A 17,282-nucleotide genomic window follows, 5' to 3' on the forward strand; every position below is an offset into this window, starting at 1 on the left:
TGAGAAGGAGGAGGTTGTGGTGGGTGTTGTGAAGGCTGGGAGGAGGAAGGGCGGTGGGAGGGTCGAGGTGGTGGGGCGCGTGGTGAAGATTTGCGTCAAGGCGCTGCTACGCCGGGCGCAATGCATTGTTGATGGCGGTGGCATGATGGAGGTGGTAGGAGTGGTGGTAGAAAGATGGAAGCGTGAGTTGAGCCGTTGCGATTGGATTTGCGGAGCGTCGGAGGAGAGCCTTGGCATTGGCTGAGTTGTCTCTGTCGATTTGACTTGACTTTGGACTCTACACTCTACAAGAACACGCTCTGATCGAATACAAATCACAAATGGAAGCGCTGACTGACTGGATATAGGTATAGACGAGTGCTCAATAGCTTCACGTCCTCAAAGAACCCGCTCCACCACGGCTATGGTGTCCATCCTCAGTGCCCTCCTTCCTCCCAGCTCTTCAATACACATACCGAAACGTCGGTTTCCTCTCCTGATCCGTCAAGTCCGCCCACGTTTCTTCGCTATCTTCCAGTCCCGCGGTGGCATCATCGTCAACCTTGCCATAGATACGGTCTCTCCTCTGCCAATCCAATCAGCACACCATTAATCTCAACCTCGCAAGGAAAGAAGACTCACCTTGTTCACAAGAAAGTAGTACACCCCAATCAACGCCACCATCAAGATCAGCCCAGCCTTCAACCCAACCAGCGTGTTCTTCGCCGTCATATACACCGGTGCCTCATTCTTCCTCACAGCATACGGACCCGCCAGACTGCCAAATCCATGAGCGATACTGATCACCACCACCGCGTAAGTCCGCTTCGTGTTGCCAGCAATATTGGCCATTGTCCATTGGAATGACACAGACCCGCAAATGGCCGATGTCGTCGTCAGCCATATACCCGCCAGGTGCAGGCCAGCAAGATGTTTCGGACCGTAGGCGAGCATGCAGGCGCCGGCGAGGGAGCTGCAGAAGCCGATGAGGCAGGCGCAGACTCGATTCAGCCAGTGGCGTCGGATGGCGTAGCTGAGAGTTATGGTGACGAAGATTGAGATCACGCCGTTGGGGATGTGGAGCAGAGCGGATTGTTTGGATGTGTACCCTGTGGCGAATGAGCTTTGTGGTCAATGCAAGATCTGACGGACTGGAAATCACGTACCTAAACCCTTGATCAATGTCGCAGCGTAAGGAGACAAGAGACCGGACGAGGCGCTGTAGGTCAAGAGGAAGAGCGCGAGCATATACATCTGCGGATCCTTGAGGAGGGACAGCATGTGTGCTGGGGAGAACCGATTCGACGAGACACCCGTGGCATTCGAGGCGATGTGGTGGAGCAAGGCGCGCTTTTCCGGAATCGTGAGGAATTTGGCTGACATGGGAGTGGATGGGAGGAAGAACATGGCGATGCTGGCGACGACGATGCTGAATGAGCCGATGGTCAGGAACATGATGCCTGGGATGGGAATGAGTCAGCTCGTGTGGTACGTCTTGGATTCTGGCTGGCAGGTTGGAAGTCAAGTTAGACTTACGCCAGGAGTTCAGGGACGTGCTATGCACATTCTGGAACCCAAACGAGACCAGCCCTCCTATTGCTCCCGCCAGGCCGGGCGTGCAATGTATATATCCGAAGCGGAGAGCCTGCTCGTCCCTGCGATAAAATCGACTAAGGATGAGCGACACAGCTGGATTGATGCAAGCATTGAAGAAACCCAGCAGGATGCGACATGTCAACAGGCCATCATAGCCCTTGACACCGGCAATGGAAGCCGTGACCTGTGGTGGCGGTAATCGGCCTCAGCGGGGCGATCATCAGGGCTTGGGAATCTTTACCACGCCCTAGATTATCATGCTTCCTGACAGCAGAGGAGATGTCGGCACTTTGTTCAAGATGTAGCCCAGGAGAGGTAGCACAGCGAGGTAAGCCCACCAGACTGCACTGACGCAGTTGTTCCGTTGGTCTCCATGCAGCTTGAGATCTTCCGGAAGACCCATGACCATCGCGTAGCCTAGTAGCGACTTGTCCAGGAACTCCACGAAGCTGATGCAGACTGTGTGCTAGGTGAGTGCAATGTCTACAGTCAACGAAGGGAAAGGGAATGTGCGCACGGAGAAGGGGAATGATACGCCGGTCGACTTTCCGTCGGATCTTCCTAATGTCCGCCTCGGTGACGATCTCTTCTTCGCCGGAAGATGCATACTGGGTGAGAAAGTAGTATGCGTCGTCGACTTTTGCATCGGTCTTCGTGCGCGTTTGCGTTCGTTCGATGGTTTGGACGGTGGGCTTTTCGGGTCCGGGCTTCTCCTGCATCCTGAACGAGGACATGATTCTCGTCGGCGCGGTGCTCGTTAAGAGGCCTCATTGAGGCGTCAAGGTGAGAGCCACGACTGTTTATGTATCGGCGCGCCATGAGGCAGCATCGTTGCATGGGCTTGCTGGGGAGAATGAAGCGGTCAACGAGTCATGTTTTCGTCGATGCGTTGACATTGTGAGCAATCTGACGACGGCACTTTGATGAGCAGAGGCTGGAATTAGCAAAAGCTCGGGCGATCTTCAGTGCTGTGTTCACCGTACCGGGTTTGACGTGTGGTGGGATCCCAGGCACAAGTGCCGAAACCTTTCCTGTAACGGATGTTCCAGGTTGAGCATAACCGCATTAAACTCAAAATCAAGCATCCGGAGCATCGCGGAAGCGTGGAGCAACGACATTCCTGGAAGATGCGACAATTGGGAATAAAGAGCGGTGGACGAGGACGACTTGATGATTTGACTTTTCGAGATGAGTGAGTTTTGTTGTTCATCACATGATGTAATGCGCGAATGATCAACATTTGCAGGTCTGCGAGCCTGGAGGTCTGGAAGTCTGTTCAAGATGTCGGTCAACGCGTCGCCATTGAGCAGAATGAGGTAATGAGGTAAAATCATCTACATGGGCGTGGATGCCGCGGAGGAGGTCCAGCGACATTCGTCTGCCTACCTGGTAAAGCCAAGACTCTCATGTGTTTTGCTCTTGAAGGAGGTTGCTATGGATCGCCTTCCAAGATCGATGGGGCCGGCGCAGGGACAAGTGCCGGTCTCAGATAATGCTCAACTGGGCAAAGATCTCTGTGCGGTCCCAAAATGGACTCATGCCTGCGATGTGTTGTCGACACGCAGCACTGTTCTGTTGGAACCTGGGAAAGAACAGAGATATCGTCGAAATCCTGGCCGCTCGTTAAATCCAAGCAATGGTAGCAGCGGTCGGTGCCCACCTTGGGGAGATCACTGCTGAACGCATGGCCCAGGTCTGGAGATTTCGGCAACTCCGGATCGTCTGGCTTGATGCCTACGGCAGTCTTTCAGCGCAAGCAGCAGTTTCACCCGTCGAAGCATGGCCCTAGAGTCCGGAATTGCGCCAAGTCTCTTCATTTCGTGCAATTGGACCTAGGGTGATATGGCTGTAGAGCCTCTGTTCATTGCGAAGTGCCGTCGTGCTGAGTCTGTGTCGCCAATAAGGTATCTTCGCAATTTAGTGCTGTCGTCGGCGTTCTGCCTTCTTGGCCATTAAGGTGGTAACATAAGCATCACCACCACCTTCTGCACACATTACTTTCTTGATCCTCCTTCATCTAGTGTCGCCGTTTTGTTCATTCCGCCTCATCACTTCGCCGTCTCCTGCTGCTTCAACGCATCCAGATGCCACTTCATAACCTTGTCGAATATGCCCTTCCCGCCAGTCTCAATCACATCTCCGTGACATGGAATCAGCCTGTCAAAGTCCCACTTCGCGATCCTGCCGATACTCGCGTTGAATCCCTTCCGATCACCCGCCGATGTGCCATACCAAATCATTCTCCTCTGCCATGTCGCCTCGCCTCTTGTGTGCATGAGTCCCGCGAAGATTTTGGTCAACAGTCCTTGGGTGGGTGAGACGCCGGACTTGCTCATCTGCTCGGTCGCGGGGAGATTGAAGAGGATGTCGGCTTGGATGAGGGTGCGTGATGGCTTGTGAAGGAAGGCGAGTTCCTTGTTCTGATGGGCAGAGACGTATTCAATGTCGAAGTCGGCGTCGAAGTCGGGCGAGACGGTGGTGGGAGCGGGGTGCGGTTTGAAGAGATGCCATGTTGCCGTAGAGAGGGAAGGGTAGGACTGCTTGGAGCGATAGTCTGGGAGAGTGTCGGGAGCGAGGATAGTAGCTTGCGGGTAGGCCTGGAGGAGTGTCAGTGGGTGTTGACGAAGCGGACAATCTGAGCAAGGACACAAACGTTATGCCACGCCTCCAAGAAGATGTGGTGTTCTTGATCTGGAGCGACAATGTACTTCACAGGACCTCCGAGCGATGCTGTCGTCTCTTTCACGGAGTCTGTCAAGGCGACGGGAGAGAATATCGCGAGAGAGCCGTTTTGCAGGCGAACGAGAGTTCCCCTTCCTCCAATGCTGATGCGTCCCATGCGCTGAAAGGGAGTGCTGAACGTGACAATGTCGGGCGTGACCTTGCGAATGACCATGACCTTTTCCGGATCGGAGGGGATCAGCTTCTTTGCGCCGGAAGCCATGATGGAGGATTGGTGAGGTCGAGGGGTTGATTCGTTTAGTGAGTACGTTCGTGGAGGGTTTGAGGAGTGTTTTGCTGGACTTGTTGTGTGAGCGAATGTTGATGTTGAAGGAAGAAGAAGAGGAGGAAATACGAGTTGATAGGTACCTTACACTAGCATGAGACAAACAAAATCGCCTTGACGTCACGCTGTACATGTCGCGCCTTATGGCCTTTGAGGAATTGCTCACGGAGCTCCCAGAAGCACTATGATCGCCGTGACATTGCAACACAGATTAAATATCTAACAGGCTGTATGAGAAACAATCGGCACAGTCATCAAGAGACAAGTCCAAGCCGTAAAGGTCAATATTGCTGCTCGTCTCGTGCTTCCAGATCGACGCCCGAAGATCTGCAGCGCGGAGTGCACTCCGTCTTCCCTTTTCAGTGCATTGTACTTTGCTAGAAAAGTCGCGCGCCATTATATCATTGCTCTAGCTCAGGCAATGCCCAGTTCAGCATCCACTCAGACCTGAGCACATCCTCTATCGTCAGTCGTTCCTCGGGTCGAAACCGCAGCATGCCGCGAATCAGATCGAGAATGGCCCGGGTCTCATCCTCTCCAAAACTCCCAGCGGCCTCCCGTTTCCTTCTGTACTTTTGCACAAATTCTTCGAATGCGTGCTCCAGACTTGGCCACGTTTCTCGATCGCCGGTCGGCCGTCGAGGTATCGCAATGTTGGTGCACTCCTCGTCCTCGCCTTGCCGTTCCCATTGCATCCTCCAGCTATCAGGGAAATGTCCAGACCCCAGGACATCAATCTGTTGAGCCACAATCTCGTCATGCGTCTCAGCCTCGCTAAAGATGGATTTCATGCCTAGTATGTCCCAAATGGCGAGTCCAAGACTCCAGATGTCGAATGGATACGACAACGGTTCGTTTGGCTCAAAAAGAGCCTCGGGTGCTCTATTAGCCAGAGGAATGTTGGCTTCCATGCCGAGGCGCTGCTCCGTCGCTGGAGAGAACGCTTCGCCAAAGTCGCTGAGAATCAAGCCGTAGGCGTCGTGCAAGGTGAAATCTTGAGCTTTCTTTCCCAGGTAAAGAGGCACTACGGCTTGTGTTGGGATGTTGGGGGTGAGGGGCTTCTCATCGATCCGAGTGATAGGAACCATGTCTGGCTGTCCAAATTTCTCTCTGAATTCTGCGATGGAGAGGTCGTCGAACATCGATGGAAGACCCACCAGCACATTTCGAAGGTGGAGATCTAGAACTTCCGTCAGTATTGGCCGAGGATTGGAGACGTGGCATCATCGGACCTCCATGAACAAAGCCTCGTGCATGAACGAATGCGATTGTAGTAGCGAGTTTCGCAGCCAAAGCGCGAGCGACTTGAATGGGAAAGAGCCGACTGAACGATGCCGCTTTCAGATTGCCTTGAGCGGGAGTCAATGTGTAGCATGTATGTGTGCCGTTCGGTCCATGGATGTCGAACGCATCCGAGATGCTGGGTAGCGCCGTGCGTTGACTTGCATCGATCGAGCTTGAAATTGAGGCATGTAGGGCCTGAAGAATGTCGGGTTCTCGCCGTGATGGTGACGGGCTCGAGATACCAATCTTAACGGCGACATATCGCTTGGCTGTTTCGTCTCGAGCAAGCCAGACGGTGGAATAGCCACCGTGGCCCAATTTGTCCACGATTCGATAGCGATCATGTAAAAAGTCATCGATCATGACCGGGTGATAGCCACCAGGCTCGTACAAATCCAGGCGCTCCACGCCATCAATCCAATGATACTTGCCTGGAGAGTCGAGTGTCGGTGTCGAGAAATGCGCCCGAGGACTGGCTTTGCTGCCGGAATGGCGTCGGATTGAAGAGACGCAAGGAAGTCCTGCACTGGCTAGATTCCGGAGGGAGCATGCGAAAGGCACTCGCCTGAAGCTCGACCGTATCATGGTTCGGATGATGCTCAAATTGGATGGTCTGGAGTCATCTTGTGCAGCCGCGCCGAACTGGCTGTCCTTCCTGGCTCCATTCAAACAAAGCCTCGAGCTAATCGTGACCCCTCAGCTTTCCGCTTGATCTTCCAGATTCACCGCACGAGGCTTGCTTGTTTTGCTCGGACTGTGAAGTTTGAGGAGAAGATCTCGTCGAGAAGGCGCAAAGGCTCATATCTGCGGGCCGGACCGAGCTCCGTCTTCACTTCCTTATGAATCATGAGAACCACTTCGACGTCGACAACCAACCTCACCTCTACTTTGCGGTGGCATTGCCCGACAACGAGGCCATGTCGCTCATATCTTCCGTCAGCAGGACTTCTTTCTCACGGCTCTTATCCCTCCCGCCAGCGATACGACGAAACCTATACTCGACTGCATCCGCCTCCACAACGACACCAGAAATCTACGATGTCGTCTGCATTGGAGGTGGTCCCGCCGGCCTCTCCCTGATCTCCGCCCTCCGATCCAGTCCTTCTACGAAACACATCAGGATCGCACTCATTGACGGACAAGACCTCACTGCGAATACTTCGAACGATCCAGAAGTGTTTTCCAATCGATGCTCCTCCCTCACTCCGTCCTCCGTACGATTCCTCCGCAATAATGGCGCCTGGGACCATGTCAATACATCAAGAGTACAGCCGTATCATAGCATGGATGTATGGGATGGCGTGAGTGGGAGTAAGATCAAGTTTGATCCTTCAGACGGCTCGTCAGTCATGGGAAGCATTGCACAACTATTACCAGGAAGTCAACTGGCGCAGAGCTGGAGGTCACAACCGGAGATGCAGGAAGTGGCTACAATGTGCGAGAACTCCAATCTCACATCGGCACTGCTCAATCGATTAAAGGGCGAATCCTCGCAGTCTCTCACCACACTTCCCAAAACCCGCGTACAAGACATCTCCTTCGGTGCCGAGCCATCCGAGGATGCAGACACTCCAGATCTTTCGCAATGGCCGATTATAACCCTGCCAGATAACAGCACAATTGCAGCTCGCCTCTTGGTTGGAGCTGACGGTGCAAACTCTCCCGTGCGTGCATTCGCCAACATTCCCGCTCCCGGCTGGGACTACCCACAACACGGCCTTGTCGCAACGCTCTCCCTGGACACCACATACCCTGCCGATGTCCTCCGAACCGCCTACCAACGCTTCCTCCCGACTGGACCGATTGCTCTTCTGCCTCTACCTGGAAATAAAGCTTCGCTCGTCTGGTCCATCACGGCAAAGCATGCGGCATATATCAAAACCCTACCTCCTGCCTCCCTTCTTCCACTCCTCAACGCCGCCTTCCGTGTCGATCCTATAGACCTGGACTACCATCTCACGAATCCCTCCACATCGTCAGAAGATCTCGCTTCCGATCTTGCGTGGCGCGAATCCGTGACATCTCCATCAGCAACCGGCCTCCCATCCTCCATTCCGCGAATCACCGCTGTTCAGCCCAACACTCTCGCATCATTTCCGCTTCGCCTTCGCCACGCAGACACCTACACTTCACACCGCATCGCCCTGATCGGCGACGCAGCGCATACGCTACATCCACTAGCCGGCCAAGGCCTCAATCTCGGTCTTGCGGACGCGGAGTGTCTGGCGAGATGCATCGCTCGTGGTGCTGACACGGGGATGGATATTGGCACAGCGTGGTGTTTGGATCAGTACAACTCCGAACGGTGGGCGGCGAACAATGCCGTCATGGGAACAGTGGATAAGCTGAGCAAACTATTTTCCGTACAGAGCGGGCCAGTGGTTTGGGCGAGGAGTTTTGGGTTGGGCGTGTTTGATCGGTTGGGAGTGGTCAAGGGAGCTGTGATGATGGCGGCGGCGGGGAGGTGATAGTGGCACGAGCAAGGGGACCGACGAGTGAAACAACATGATTGGAAATGAATGATACCACTTCGCATTATCGGCCAGGTGCAAGGCGTTGATCGCCCTCCAACTCCTTCAGCGACCATCCGACTCCTGCTTGATGAACTCTCGTCTCCGCGACTTTCTTATGTCACGATTCCGCCGTGCATCTATCAAGCTTCATCCCTTGCGCAAGCCCACCCTCCCGCCCCGTGATTGCATGATTCATCCGCCGGGACCTGATCGAGTTCGTGTGAAATCCAGTGATCCCTCCTATATCTCTTGTCCGTGAAGAGTCCGAGACGAAGATGGGGTATTGTGTACCTGATCACAACACGTTCATCGCCGTACCGTCGTCATCAGCTCGAATCGCTTCGTATCTTTGGGCTGTCATTTCAGGAAGCTTTTGCCTGACACTTGGAGTAAACGTGCAAGGTTTCCCGCATATGAGTTTGTGTCGAGGAAGGTGAGTTTTCTCGGCTTTCTTCGGCATGCTTACTAATGCAACCTAGTGACAGTGGAGTTCTTGAACTTCTACCATCTTCCTCCTGGCTTTGAGCTCTTCCTCTCTCTCGACACCACCGCAGAACTCGACATTACCACGTCATGTTGCTCGCTTTCCGCCTGTGGATCGGCAAAACCCTTTTTGGCGCGATCGGTGCTCCCGGCTGGCCAGTAGGCATCAAAGTCAGTCCAAGCCGATTCATCAAATGGTCCCGCAACATGGCCGAAGTCGAAGCCATGGCCTTTGTCGCCGAGCACACCTCTATCCCAATCCCAAAGGTCTATCGCACCCATCTCCACCGCGGACGCATCGGCATCGAAATGGAGTGGATCAAGCACGCCGATTGCATTAGCCACTGCTGGAAAAATTTGACCGACGCCGAGAGAGATAATATCACGACACAATTGGCCTCGTATGTCACCGAGCTGCGCTCGCTCCAGCCTCCCAAGAATAAGCGCACCGTCGTCTCGTCGGCTTCTGGTGGTCCCTGCTGGGAGCTCCGCCTTGGCAATCATCCTTGCGGACCATTCACGACCATGGACGAGTTTCATACTTGCGTTCGCGGTGGCATGCGACTGACGGAAGAAACGTTCGGGCCACTGGTAGTGGACGTTCACTCTCGGCACTACGGCACCCGCTTTACCCATGGAGACCTTTCGATTGAGAATATCTTGGTCCGCGACGGGAAGATCGTGGCCATCATAGACTGGGAATGTGCGGGGTGGTATCCGGAATATTGGGAGTATACCAGGGCGTTCTACAATCGCTACAACTTTCCAGACTTTTATCGAATGATCGCGGAGAAATTGACGCCATACGAAGATGAATTGACCGCCGAGCGAACGTTGTGGAGGCTACTCGATGCCCCTCTCGACCAGCGATAAGGATGACGACCAGCTGCAGCCACCGACCCAATCACAATGCGGCCTGAAATGTGCGCAATGAATTGGCTCAGCGCTCTTCGCGGGACATCGTCTCCTCTATATACCATCCTCCCCGATGGCGCAGTCGTAGGTCATCTCCGAGAGACTCGTGCGCAACCGTGCCACCACTTGGAAGATATGGACAAAACCAACAGCAAGTTCCATTCATCCTCGTCCGTGGGCATTTCATTCGCCTACAGTCGCACTCGTCCTAACTCTGCGCCGTGCAGAAACTCCTCGGTGTCTCGCTTGGCGCTGCCTCCCCTGCCTCCCCTGTCTGCCCGCAATCAGAGCTGGTCTACTGCGCATCCGCCGACCAGCACTCGAGCGTTTCCGGGCATGCGACACCAAAGCACAGTTCTCATACCCTGGCAATGCTCCATGTCGGCGCTTGCACAACCTGGTCCAGTGAGAATGACCATGTTTCAAAGGGTCTGACCAATCGAATCTACGCTTCCATCCTGGCATGACAGGGAAGATGACCGCACTAAGAGGTCACTGTCACGCCAAGATCGGACCGCTCGCAGAGGATGGCATCTTCCATTGAGAAGATATTCTCCTTGTAAATTGTAAGCGAGAACGGGATACTGAGAAGCGCCTCTGAATGATTGCAGTACGATCTCAAGGTCCGTAATCTCGATTTGCATTGAGACGCTTTCCAATTTTTTTTTTTGCTACGGTCCACAGGCTACTTCCCTTCAGCGCTTCACTAATGGATATGGCATACATGACCCTGGCTTAGCGCATTGGTAAGTCATCCTGTTTCTCGGTCTCGACAGTCTGCAACTTCACTTCGGAGCACGCGGCTTTTCCCATTTCGCTGCTTCTCCGAGATGTTCAAGACTCGCAATCTTCATGACTCCATCCTAATGACCCGGGGTGGTGAGCTTATGTGTCTCCCCCTCACATTCAGCGCTCTTCTTCGTCAGGCAACCGAGGACCCGAAGAGCCACTCGTGCCGTGTATTCGGACATGGATTTCTGGAGCTTGAGAAGGTCGTGTTCGGAGACACCGAAGCCACAGGGAGCTCCAGTCGCCGTGTCGAATTTCCAGGTGAAGTGGATGCCTCCACGGCGAAGGCTTGCGTCGGAAGCCTCCATCTGTCGCATCAAGGCTTCGGCTTCGGCTGACGCAGACGAGCCGGTCTGCGCGGATGAGGCGAGCCAGGTAGCGAGCATGACTTGCTGCTGGTATTTCTCGAAGCAGGTGTTGGCCAAGGCAAAGGTATTGTCGCCCTGCGCGAGGTGATGCAGACGCAGGCTCTTCAGCAGAGCAAGTTCGAGCTCGGGGGGAGTGAGATGTTGGTGGCGCTTGAAGCGGGCGACGACGAAGGAAGCGACTTCTTCGGGGGTGAGCAGCGAGGTGTCGATGACTGCCGGACTATGTGAGCTCTCTGTTCTATACTGTACGTCTCAGGATGCGAGAAACTTACCGCCGCCGAATGTGACTTTGAACGTCAACTCATCTGCGATGCTGGCTTGGAATCTGCGCCACTGGCTGTTGGTGAAGCTGGATGTATCCGTCGAGTCGGCGCTCTGCGTGGTCGCCGCCATGGTTTTGTTCGGCGGTGATGTTGATGGTTTGGGGTTGGAGAGGTTTAGATGTTCTAGAAGAGTCGAGCAGGAAGCTTCAAGGTTGACTTATGAATTTCGTGTGCCAATTCGCCGTTTGTCACGAGCGCAGCTTTACAGGCGCACGGACGTGAAGATGGCTGAGTGTCTGGATCATCTGGCGCACGAGAGATCTGAAAGTGACAAGTGGAAGAGAATGGAAGGTCATATTTTCCTTACGTCGCATCAACGTCTACCTCGCCGTATACCCTCCATCCAACCGAACATCCGTCCCATTAATATTCAACGCATCGTCCTGCACAAGAAACGACACAATCCTCGCAACCTCATGCGGCTCCGCGAACTTCCCTAACACACACCGCGTCAGCTCACCACCCAAACTCAGACCATCCCTCAAAGAAAGGAAAAACTCACCCGTCGGCACCGAAGCCTCATACTTCCCCCTCGCCTCCGGATCCGCCCAAGCCTTCTTTCCCAACTCCGTCCACACCGGTCCCGGACTGATCGAATTCGCAGTAATACCTCTCGGTCCCCACTCGCTGGCCATACACTTCGTCAACCCGATGAGTCCCGCTTTACTTGCGCAATAAGGTCCGTGATTGTGAAGCGCTACATGGCCCGCTTGGCTGGCGAGGTTGACGATGCGCCCGCCGAGGATCGGGTTGGAGGAGGAGGACTTGGAGGCTTCGTCCCGGGCGGAAAAGTAGAGGTTCGCAAAGGCTTGGGCGGTGAGGAAGGGGCCGTGGGTGTTGATTATGAGGTGTTGGAGGGCGTCGTCCGCGGGGAAGGATTCGAGAGGTGCCAGGTTTACGATGCCGGCTGTGTTGATTAGGATGGCGGGGAAGGCGACTGCGTCGGATTTGATCTGGGCGAAGGCGGCTTGGACGGAGGAGTGGGAGGCGATGTCGCATTCGTAGGTTGTTATGTCGGTGGAGGAGGAGGGGGATGAGTCGGGGAAGTGTTTGGAGAGGGTGGATTGTACGTTTTTGGCTTCGAAGGGGGCGTAGAGGAGGGCTACTTTTGCGCCTTGGGAGCGGAGGAGTTGGGCTGTTACGGTGCCGATTCCGCCTGGTGGTGGAGGTGAGTTAGGTCATTGCTGAATTGTGTAAAAATGATACGGCGGCGACGTACCCAGTCCTCCGACGATGATTGCCAGTCGAGATGACAACGCCATGTCGAGATGGAAGTCTTTCAACCAATTGCAAACAAATAGAGTCCGGCGAAATTGTTTAGCATTGGCCTGGCAGGGCGAAGTGAAGTAAGATCATCTCCGCATGTGGAAAGCACTACCTCGGCTTTAGCGCCTTGGCTGACGGACTATGAGCCTCGTAACAGATCATGCTCTCCGAAGATGCTCCGGGGGACAGATGTTGCGGTCGGAAGTTGATGGGAGGTTTCATTTGACATACATAGTCTCATTCAGCAGATCCCTTCCGAGGTTTGAAAAGGTAAAGAGAAATCATCTCTTGACAACCCGAAATAACGAAGCCGAACCGCCCGGCCGATCCAGACGGCTTATAAGCACTGGACCATGCTAATTTGCAGCTCGCATAGTGCCCATCGCAGCAGGAACAGTGCGGAATAGAGGATCTCGATTCGATCGAGGCGTATCGTGTTGGTCGTAGGGTAGACCTGTGTCAGCTGTTGAAATTTGTGAAGGACTCTGGTTCTGATGCACTTCAGTCCAGCATCTCAAGCAAAGGATCTTGGTGAGCACTGATTTGTGGTTGATGCCCTGCGAGGTCATTCTCTCGATTGGGCAGATCTTGGCCGCTTATCGTGAGCTTAAGCCCTCGTGCAGCAGCTGATGTAGTTGTGGTATGGAGTCCGATGCAGCGCCGAGTGCGGTTACATCTGTAGCCGCGATGTGCTGGGACAAGACACAGTGATACAGTGACATGAGAATCGTCTCTCATGTCTTGTGGGCACTGATGCCAACGTGTACAGCGAAGAGACCCAGTAACAGCTGTAAACACAATCGCCTTCGTCAGCTTTGACCTACTGTTGACAAGGATCGTCTTCCAGCATCGCGCAAACGACAGGATGCCCCAGGAAACGTGTAAGATGAATGACAAGAAAGCCCAGGAAAGCACGCACAACTTACCGCCATCACTCCACATCCAATAACCATAGTCTCCCACCCTCCCGCCCACACTTTCCCTCTCGCCATGGCCGTCTGCTGTCTCCAGAATCGGATGCCACCCAGCAGCGCAGTACACAAAGCTGCGACTTGCAGAATCGCTGCGAGGGGCACACTGACGATGAAGTACCCGAAGACTGGATTCGGGTTGGGAGCGTGCTGGAGTCGCCAGAATTGTGCGATGATGATGCCCATGATGGAGAGGGCGAGGGAGGTTCGCAGGTAGCCTAGGAAGGTTCTTTCGTTGGCTTGGTGAGCTTGTCAGTGGAAGGCATGGTGGAGCGCAGACTGCTTCACTCACCCAGATGATCCCTACAGTCCACATGCGGAACGGAGAGGTAAACGTTCCTCTTCCACCACCTCTGCAAGCCGTCGTACCAGTGTGCAGGTCTAACGTTTCGCCGTACCGCTGGACGCCAGACATCACGCAGCTCAGTCGCTTCTCGCTCGTCGTCGGACGAGTCGCCAGAGTGGAGGTGTGCTGGCTCAGGCTCGGGGATACTGGGAATGTCGCCTGAAGCTTCGTAGGAACGGCGCTCTGGGATGTGCTTCATTGTTTCTTGGTAGTCCTTGTGCGTTGAAGCGGGTGGTCACAGCTCAGGATTGTGAGCGTGGAAGGTGGCCACAGCATCGCTCTTGGCTCTTTACGAATTTGCGCAGGCTTCTTCAGGTGCGATGTTGAAGAACGATGTCACCTATTTCATCCTCGCACAAACTCATCCTGCACACCGCAGCTCTGCCGGCGTCTATCCAGCAAACATGCGCTCGGGACTTCGGCAGCGGGACCGAGCCCCGCGAGAGATATGCTTCTTTCTGGCCATTGCTTTGCCCGGTCTGGGCCGGTCGTAAGAAAGAAACATGGTCTGTGGATCGTATTGCGAGTTCCATGTAGGACTACAAGTACGACCGTACCGTGAAGAAAACAGGAGGCACCGGTGCAAGTACCACCGTTGCTTGATTGCCTGACGGCGGGATGACTCGAATCATGATGCCGGCTAGCTTTGATGGGGGACTAAGGGATTTGATGGGAATGCCAGTAAAGTTTGATGTCAAGAAGACCCCGGAGACCGGAAGCTCGGCGCCACTGATAAATCTTTCTCCCATGTTGCAAAGTACAACGATCCCCGGTACACTCACATCAACGAGCTCCACCCTCCGCTCACCCTCCGACTGACCTTTTCTTTCCCTTCCCTCTTCCTCACCTCGCGTACTCACTCTCTGCGCGCCGACGACGACAGCAACCACCTCCTCCCTCGCCGCCGCCCCCCGGCATCACCTCTCAGCACTCTCCCCACCATGGCTCTCTCCAAGTCCAGCCGGATCATCATCCTCCTGGTGATTGATTCGTGCTTCTTCCTCCTCGAACTCGTCAGCGGATACTCCGTCCACTCTCTCGCCCTCGTCGCCGACTCCTTCCACATGCTGAACGATGTCCTCTCACTCTGCGTGGGTCTTTGGGCCGTCAAAATGGCAAACAAGAGCTCGGCGCCGAAAATGTACACATATGGATACCAGCGTGCGGAGACATTGGGAGCATTGGTCAATGGAGTCTTCCTCGTCGCGCTGTGTGTGACCATCTTCTTGGACGCCATTCAGCGATTCGTCGAGCCGCAAGAAGTTTCCAACCCACAATTGGTGCTCATCGTCGGCTGTCTCGGTTTGGCCTCGAACTTGGTCGGATTGGTCCTGTTCCACGATGTCGGGCACAGCCATGGAGGAGGAGGACATGGCCACGATCACGGTGACGACAATGCCGTGAAGGATGCTGAGGAGGGCCATGCGCACGATCACTCGGGACACTCCCACTCTCACGCCGCGCCTGCATCTACTGAAGAGCATACACACAACGGCGTCGGGCGCACGTCCAGCGAATCCACCGCTGTCAAGCGTCGTCACAGCCGCTCTCATTCCAAATCATACGTCAACTACGAAGACTTCCCCGGTCCAGCAGGGTTCCGCAACTCCATCATCGCCCACGGCCGTCTTGAAGCTCTCGAGTCGGAGGAAGGCACGGACGGTGAAGCCTCCCCTGCCGAGAACGGCAATGCCACTACTGAAGCCGATCCTCTCCTCATCGCCTCGCATGCTGGCTATGGTTCAGTCCCGCGAAAGTCCATCGACCACGCCGAACACAACCACTCGAAACCTCGCGAGAGCGGATCCGGTGGAGGACATGGTCACTCTCACGGCGATCTCAACATGAAGGGCATCTTCCTCCACGTCATGGGCGATGCCCTCGGCAACATTGGTGTCATCGCAACAGCACTGATCATCTGGCTCACGAAATTCCCTGGCCGCTTCTACTTCGACCCGGCCATCTCTCTCGTCATCACCATCATCATCCTCTGCTCGGCCATCCCTCTCTGCAAAGCCGCATCCCGCATTCTCCTCCAAGCCGTGCCTCACGGCATTGAAGTCGACGACATCCGCGATGATATCCAGGACCTGCCCGGTATCGAGTCCTGCCACCACCTCCATGTCTGGCAACTCTCCGACACCAAGCTCGTCGCCTCCCTCCACGTCCGAGTCAACTTCAACTTCCGCGCCGAGGGCTCGCAGCGATACATGCAGCTGGCATCCGCCATTCGTCAATGTCTGCATGAATATGGCATTCACTCGTCGACCATCCAGCCGGAGTTCCACCGTGGCAGCGAGTACGAGGGAGACGATGGACACCGCAATGCACCCGCGCCGGGCGAAGGCGGTGATGAGCAGGACTGCTTGTTGGACTGTGGTGATGGATGCGGTGATGGTGGCAAGAGCTGCTGTCCGCCGGCCCAGAGGAACGGGAGCGAGGCGAGCAGTGGTGCTGGGCATGAAGGGCATCGGCATTGAGGAGTTGTGAAACGTTTTTTCTTTTTGTGGGGCGGCATTTTCTTTTTCTTGTTGAGGGCGGTTGGGTGTGTATATGTATGATGGTGCTCTGTGCGGGATGGTTACGGAGAGGCTGGCTGGACGTGGGGATGTCAGTATGAGGAGTGTTGAGCGAGGCGCAGGTGGTAATTTGATGGCGTAGACGTGGTGATGATGGGTTGGAGAAGAAGATGTACAGCCCAGAAGAGGATAGTCAAAAAGAGGAGTAGAATGCTTTTGCTGTTGAACAGGACGGCGGTGGGAGAGATATGATAGATAGGTGAAGTATTACCTATTTAACTGAAGCCCCTTCCCATTTGCGCCTTCCGTCTGGTTGAAGCGATCTCACTGACTGGTGCGTACTGGTTCGAGCGAAACGGCACATCGATTCCAGCACATCGACACCACGAGGCACGGGTCTGTTTGTGTCCAAGCGGCAGGCCCGGAGGTCAATCAACTTCTTGCAAGCTCGACTTCATTCAGCTCTTCCATCAACAACAACAACACCACCACCATTGGGACACCATCATCGCACACTTCGGCGGTGAGCCGCACCACGGCAGTCAACGCTCCATCGACACCGCGATGGAGAGCCTGATGGCGTGCATCACTGTCCGTCAGCTCCGGCCCCCGACAGCCCGTCTTCAGCAACGGACCAACGTATCTGAGAGACCATCAAAGGTTCGGCTACTTCATCCGGCTATGGCAATACACGGGTTTCCCCGGGGATTTTATGGTCGGCTGAGAAGAAAGAGTAGTACGCGGCGCACTTCATAGTGTGACTGTTGTAGCACAAAGTTGCAGAGGCCATGAGCAAGGCTGCGTTCCACTCATTCTCTAATCGAGATATCTTTCGGTGGAAACTTTCGAAATTGGTGATTCTGGTCCACAGACAATGGACAAAAACGTGCCGTTTTGGGAGTATCCGAAGCTGAGGATTCCTT

The 17,282-nt window shown here is 54.7% G+C and overlaps 7 protein-coding genes across 7 annotated transcripts; 3 read left to right on the forward strand and 4 right to left on the reverse strand.

Annotated features, from left to right (window-relative positions):
• Nucleotides 1-3,623: 3,623 nt before the first annotated feature.
• MYCGRDRAFT_41701 (uncharacterized protein) lies at nucleotides 3,624-4,519 on the reverse strand (the record flags this gene model as incomplete). Its single annotated transcript, XM_003852370.1, has 2 exons — nucleotides 3,624-4,172; nucleotides 4,229-4,519. The coding sequence occupies 2 exons, from the start codon at nucleotides 4,517-4,519 to the stop codon at nucleotides 3,624-3,626; spliced, it is 840 nt and encodes a 279-aa protein (XP_003852418.1).
• A 464-nt stretch (nucleotides 4,520-4,983) lies between these two features.
• Nucleotides 4,984-6,451, reverse strand: MYCGRDRAFT_72674 (uncharacterized protein; the record flags this gene model as incomplete). The annotated part of the gene is made up of 2 exons (XM_003852369.1): nucleotides 4,984-5,768; nucleotides 5,815-6,451. The coding sequence occupies 2 exons, from the start codon at nucleotides 6,449-6,451 to the stop codon at nucleotides 4,984-4,986; spliced, it is 1,422 nt and encodes a 473-aa protein (XP_003852417.1).
• A 254-nt stretch (nucleotides 6,452-6,705) lies between these two features.
• Nucleotides 6,706-8,334, forward strand: MYCGRDRAFT_93579 (uncharacterized protein; the record flags this gene model as incomplete). The annotated part of the gene is made up of 1 exon (XM_003852348.1): nucleotides 6,706-8,334. The coding sequence occupies one exon, from the start codon at nucleotides 6,706-6,708 to the stop codon at nucleotides 8,332-8,334; it is 1,629 nt and encodes a 542-aa protein (XP_003852396.1).
• Nucleotides 8,335-9,087: 753 nt separating this feature from the next.
• On the forward strand, nucleotides 9,088-9,735 carry MYCGRDRAFT_41446 (uncharacterized protein; the record flags this gene model as incomplete). Its single annotated transcript, XM_003852349.1, has 1 exon — nucleotides 9,088-9,735. One exon carries the CDS (start codon nucleotides 9,088-9,090, stop codon nucleotides 9,733-9,735), a length of 648 nt encoding a protein of 215 aa, XP_003852397.1.
• Nucleotides 9,736-11,577: 1,842 nt separating this feature from the next.
• MYCGRDRAFT_72679 (uncharacterized protein) lies at nucleotides 11,578-12,559 on the reverse strand (the record flags this gene model as incomplete). The annotated part of the gene is made up of 3 exons (XM_003852368.1): nucleotides 11,578-11,693; nucleotides 11,760-12,413; nucleotides 12,477-12,559. 3 exons carry the CDS (start codon nucleotides 12,517-12,519, stop codon nucleotides 11,578-11,580), a joined length of 813 nt encoding a protein of 270 aa, XP_003852416.1.
• A 560-nt stretch (nucleotides 12,560-13,119) lies between these two features.
• Nucleotides 13,120-14,039, reverse strand: MYCGRDRAFT_93582 (uncharacterized protein; the record flags this gene model as incomplete). The annotated part of the gene is made up of 3 exons (XM_003852367.1): nucleotides 13,120-13,215; nucleotides 13,450-13,712; nucleotides 13,787-14,039. 3 exons carry the CDS (start codon nucleotides 14,037-14,039, stop codon nucleotides 13,120-13,122), a joined length of 612 nt encoding a protein of 203 aa, XP_003852415.1.
• Nucleotides 14,040-14,644: 605 nt separating this feature from the next.
• Nucleotides 14,645-16,320, forward strand: MYCGRDRAFT_72682 (putative zinc/cadmium transporter; the record flags this gene model as incomplete). The annotated part of the gene is made up of 1 exon (XM_003852350.1): nucleotides 14,645-16,320. One exon carries the CDS (start codon nucleotides 14,782-14,784, stop codon nucleotides 16,318-16,320), a length of 1,539 nt encoding a protein of 512 aa, XP_003852398.1.
• Nucleotides 16,321-17,282: the final 962 nt, after the last annotated feature.

The sequence above is a fragment of the Zymoseptoria tritici genome, chromosome 5 (assembly GCF_000219625.1).
Source record: "Zymoseptoria tritici IPO323 chromosome 5, whole genome shotgun sequence".
NCBI lineage: Eukaryota > Fungi > Ascomycota > Dothideomycetes > Mycosphaerellales > Mycosphaerellaceae > Zymoseptoria > Zymoseptoria tritici.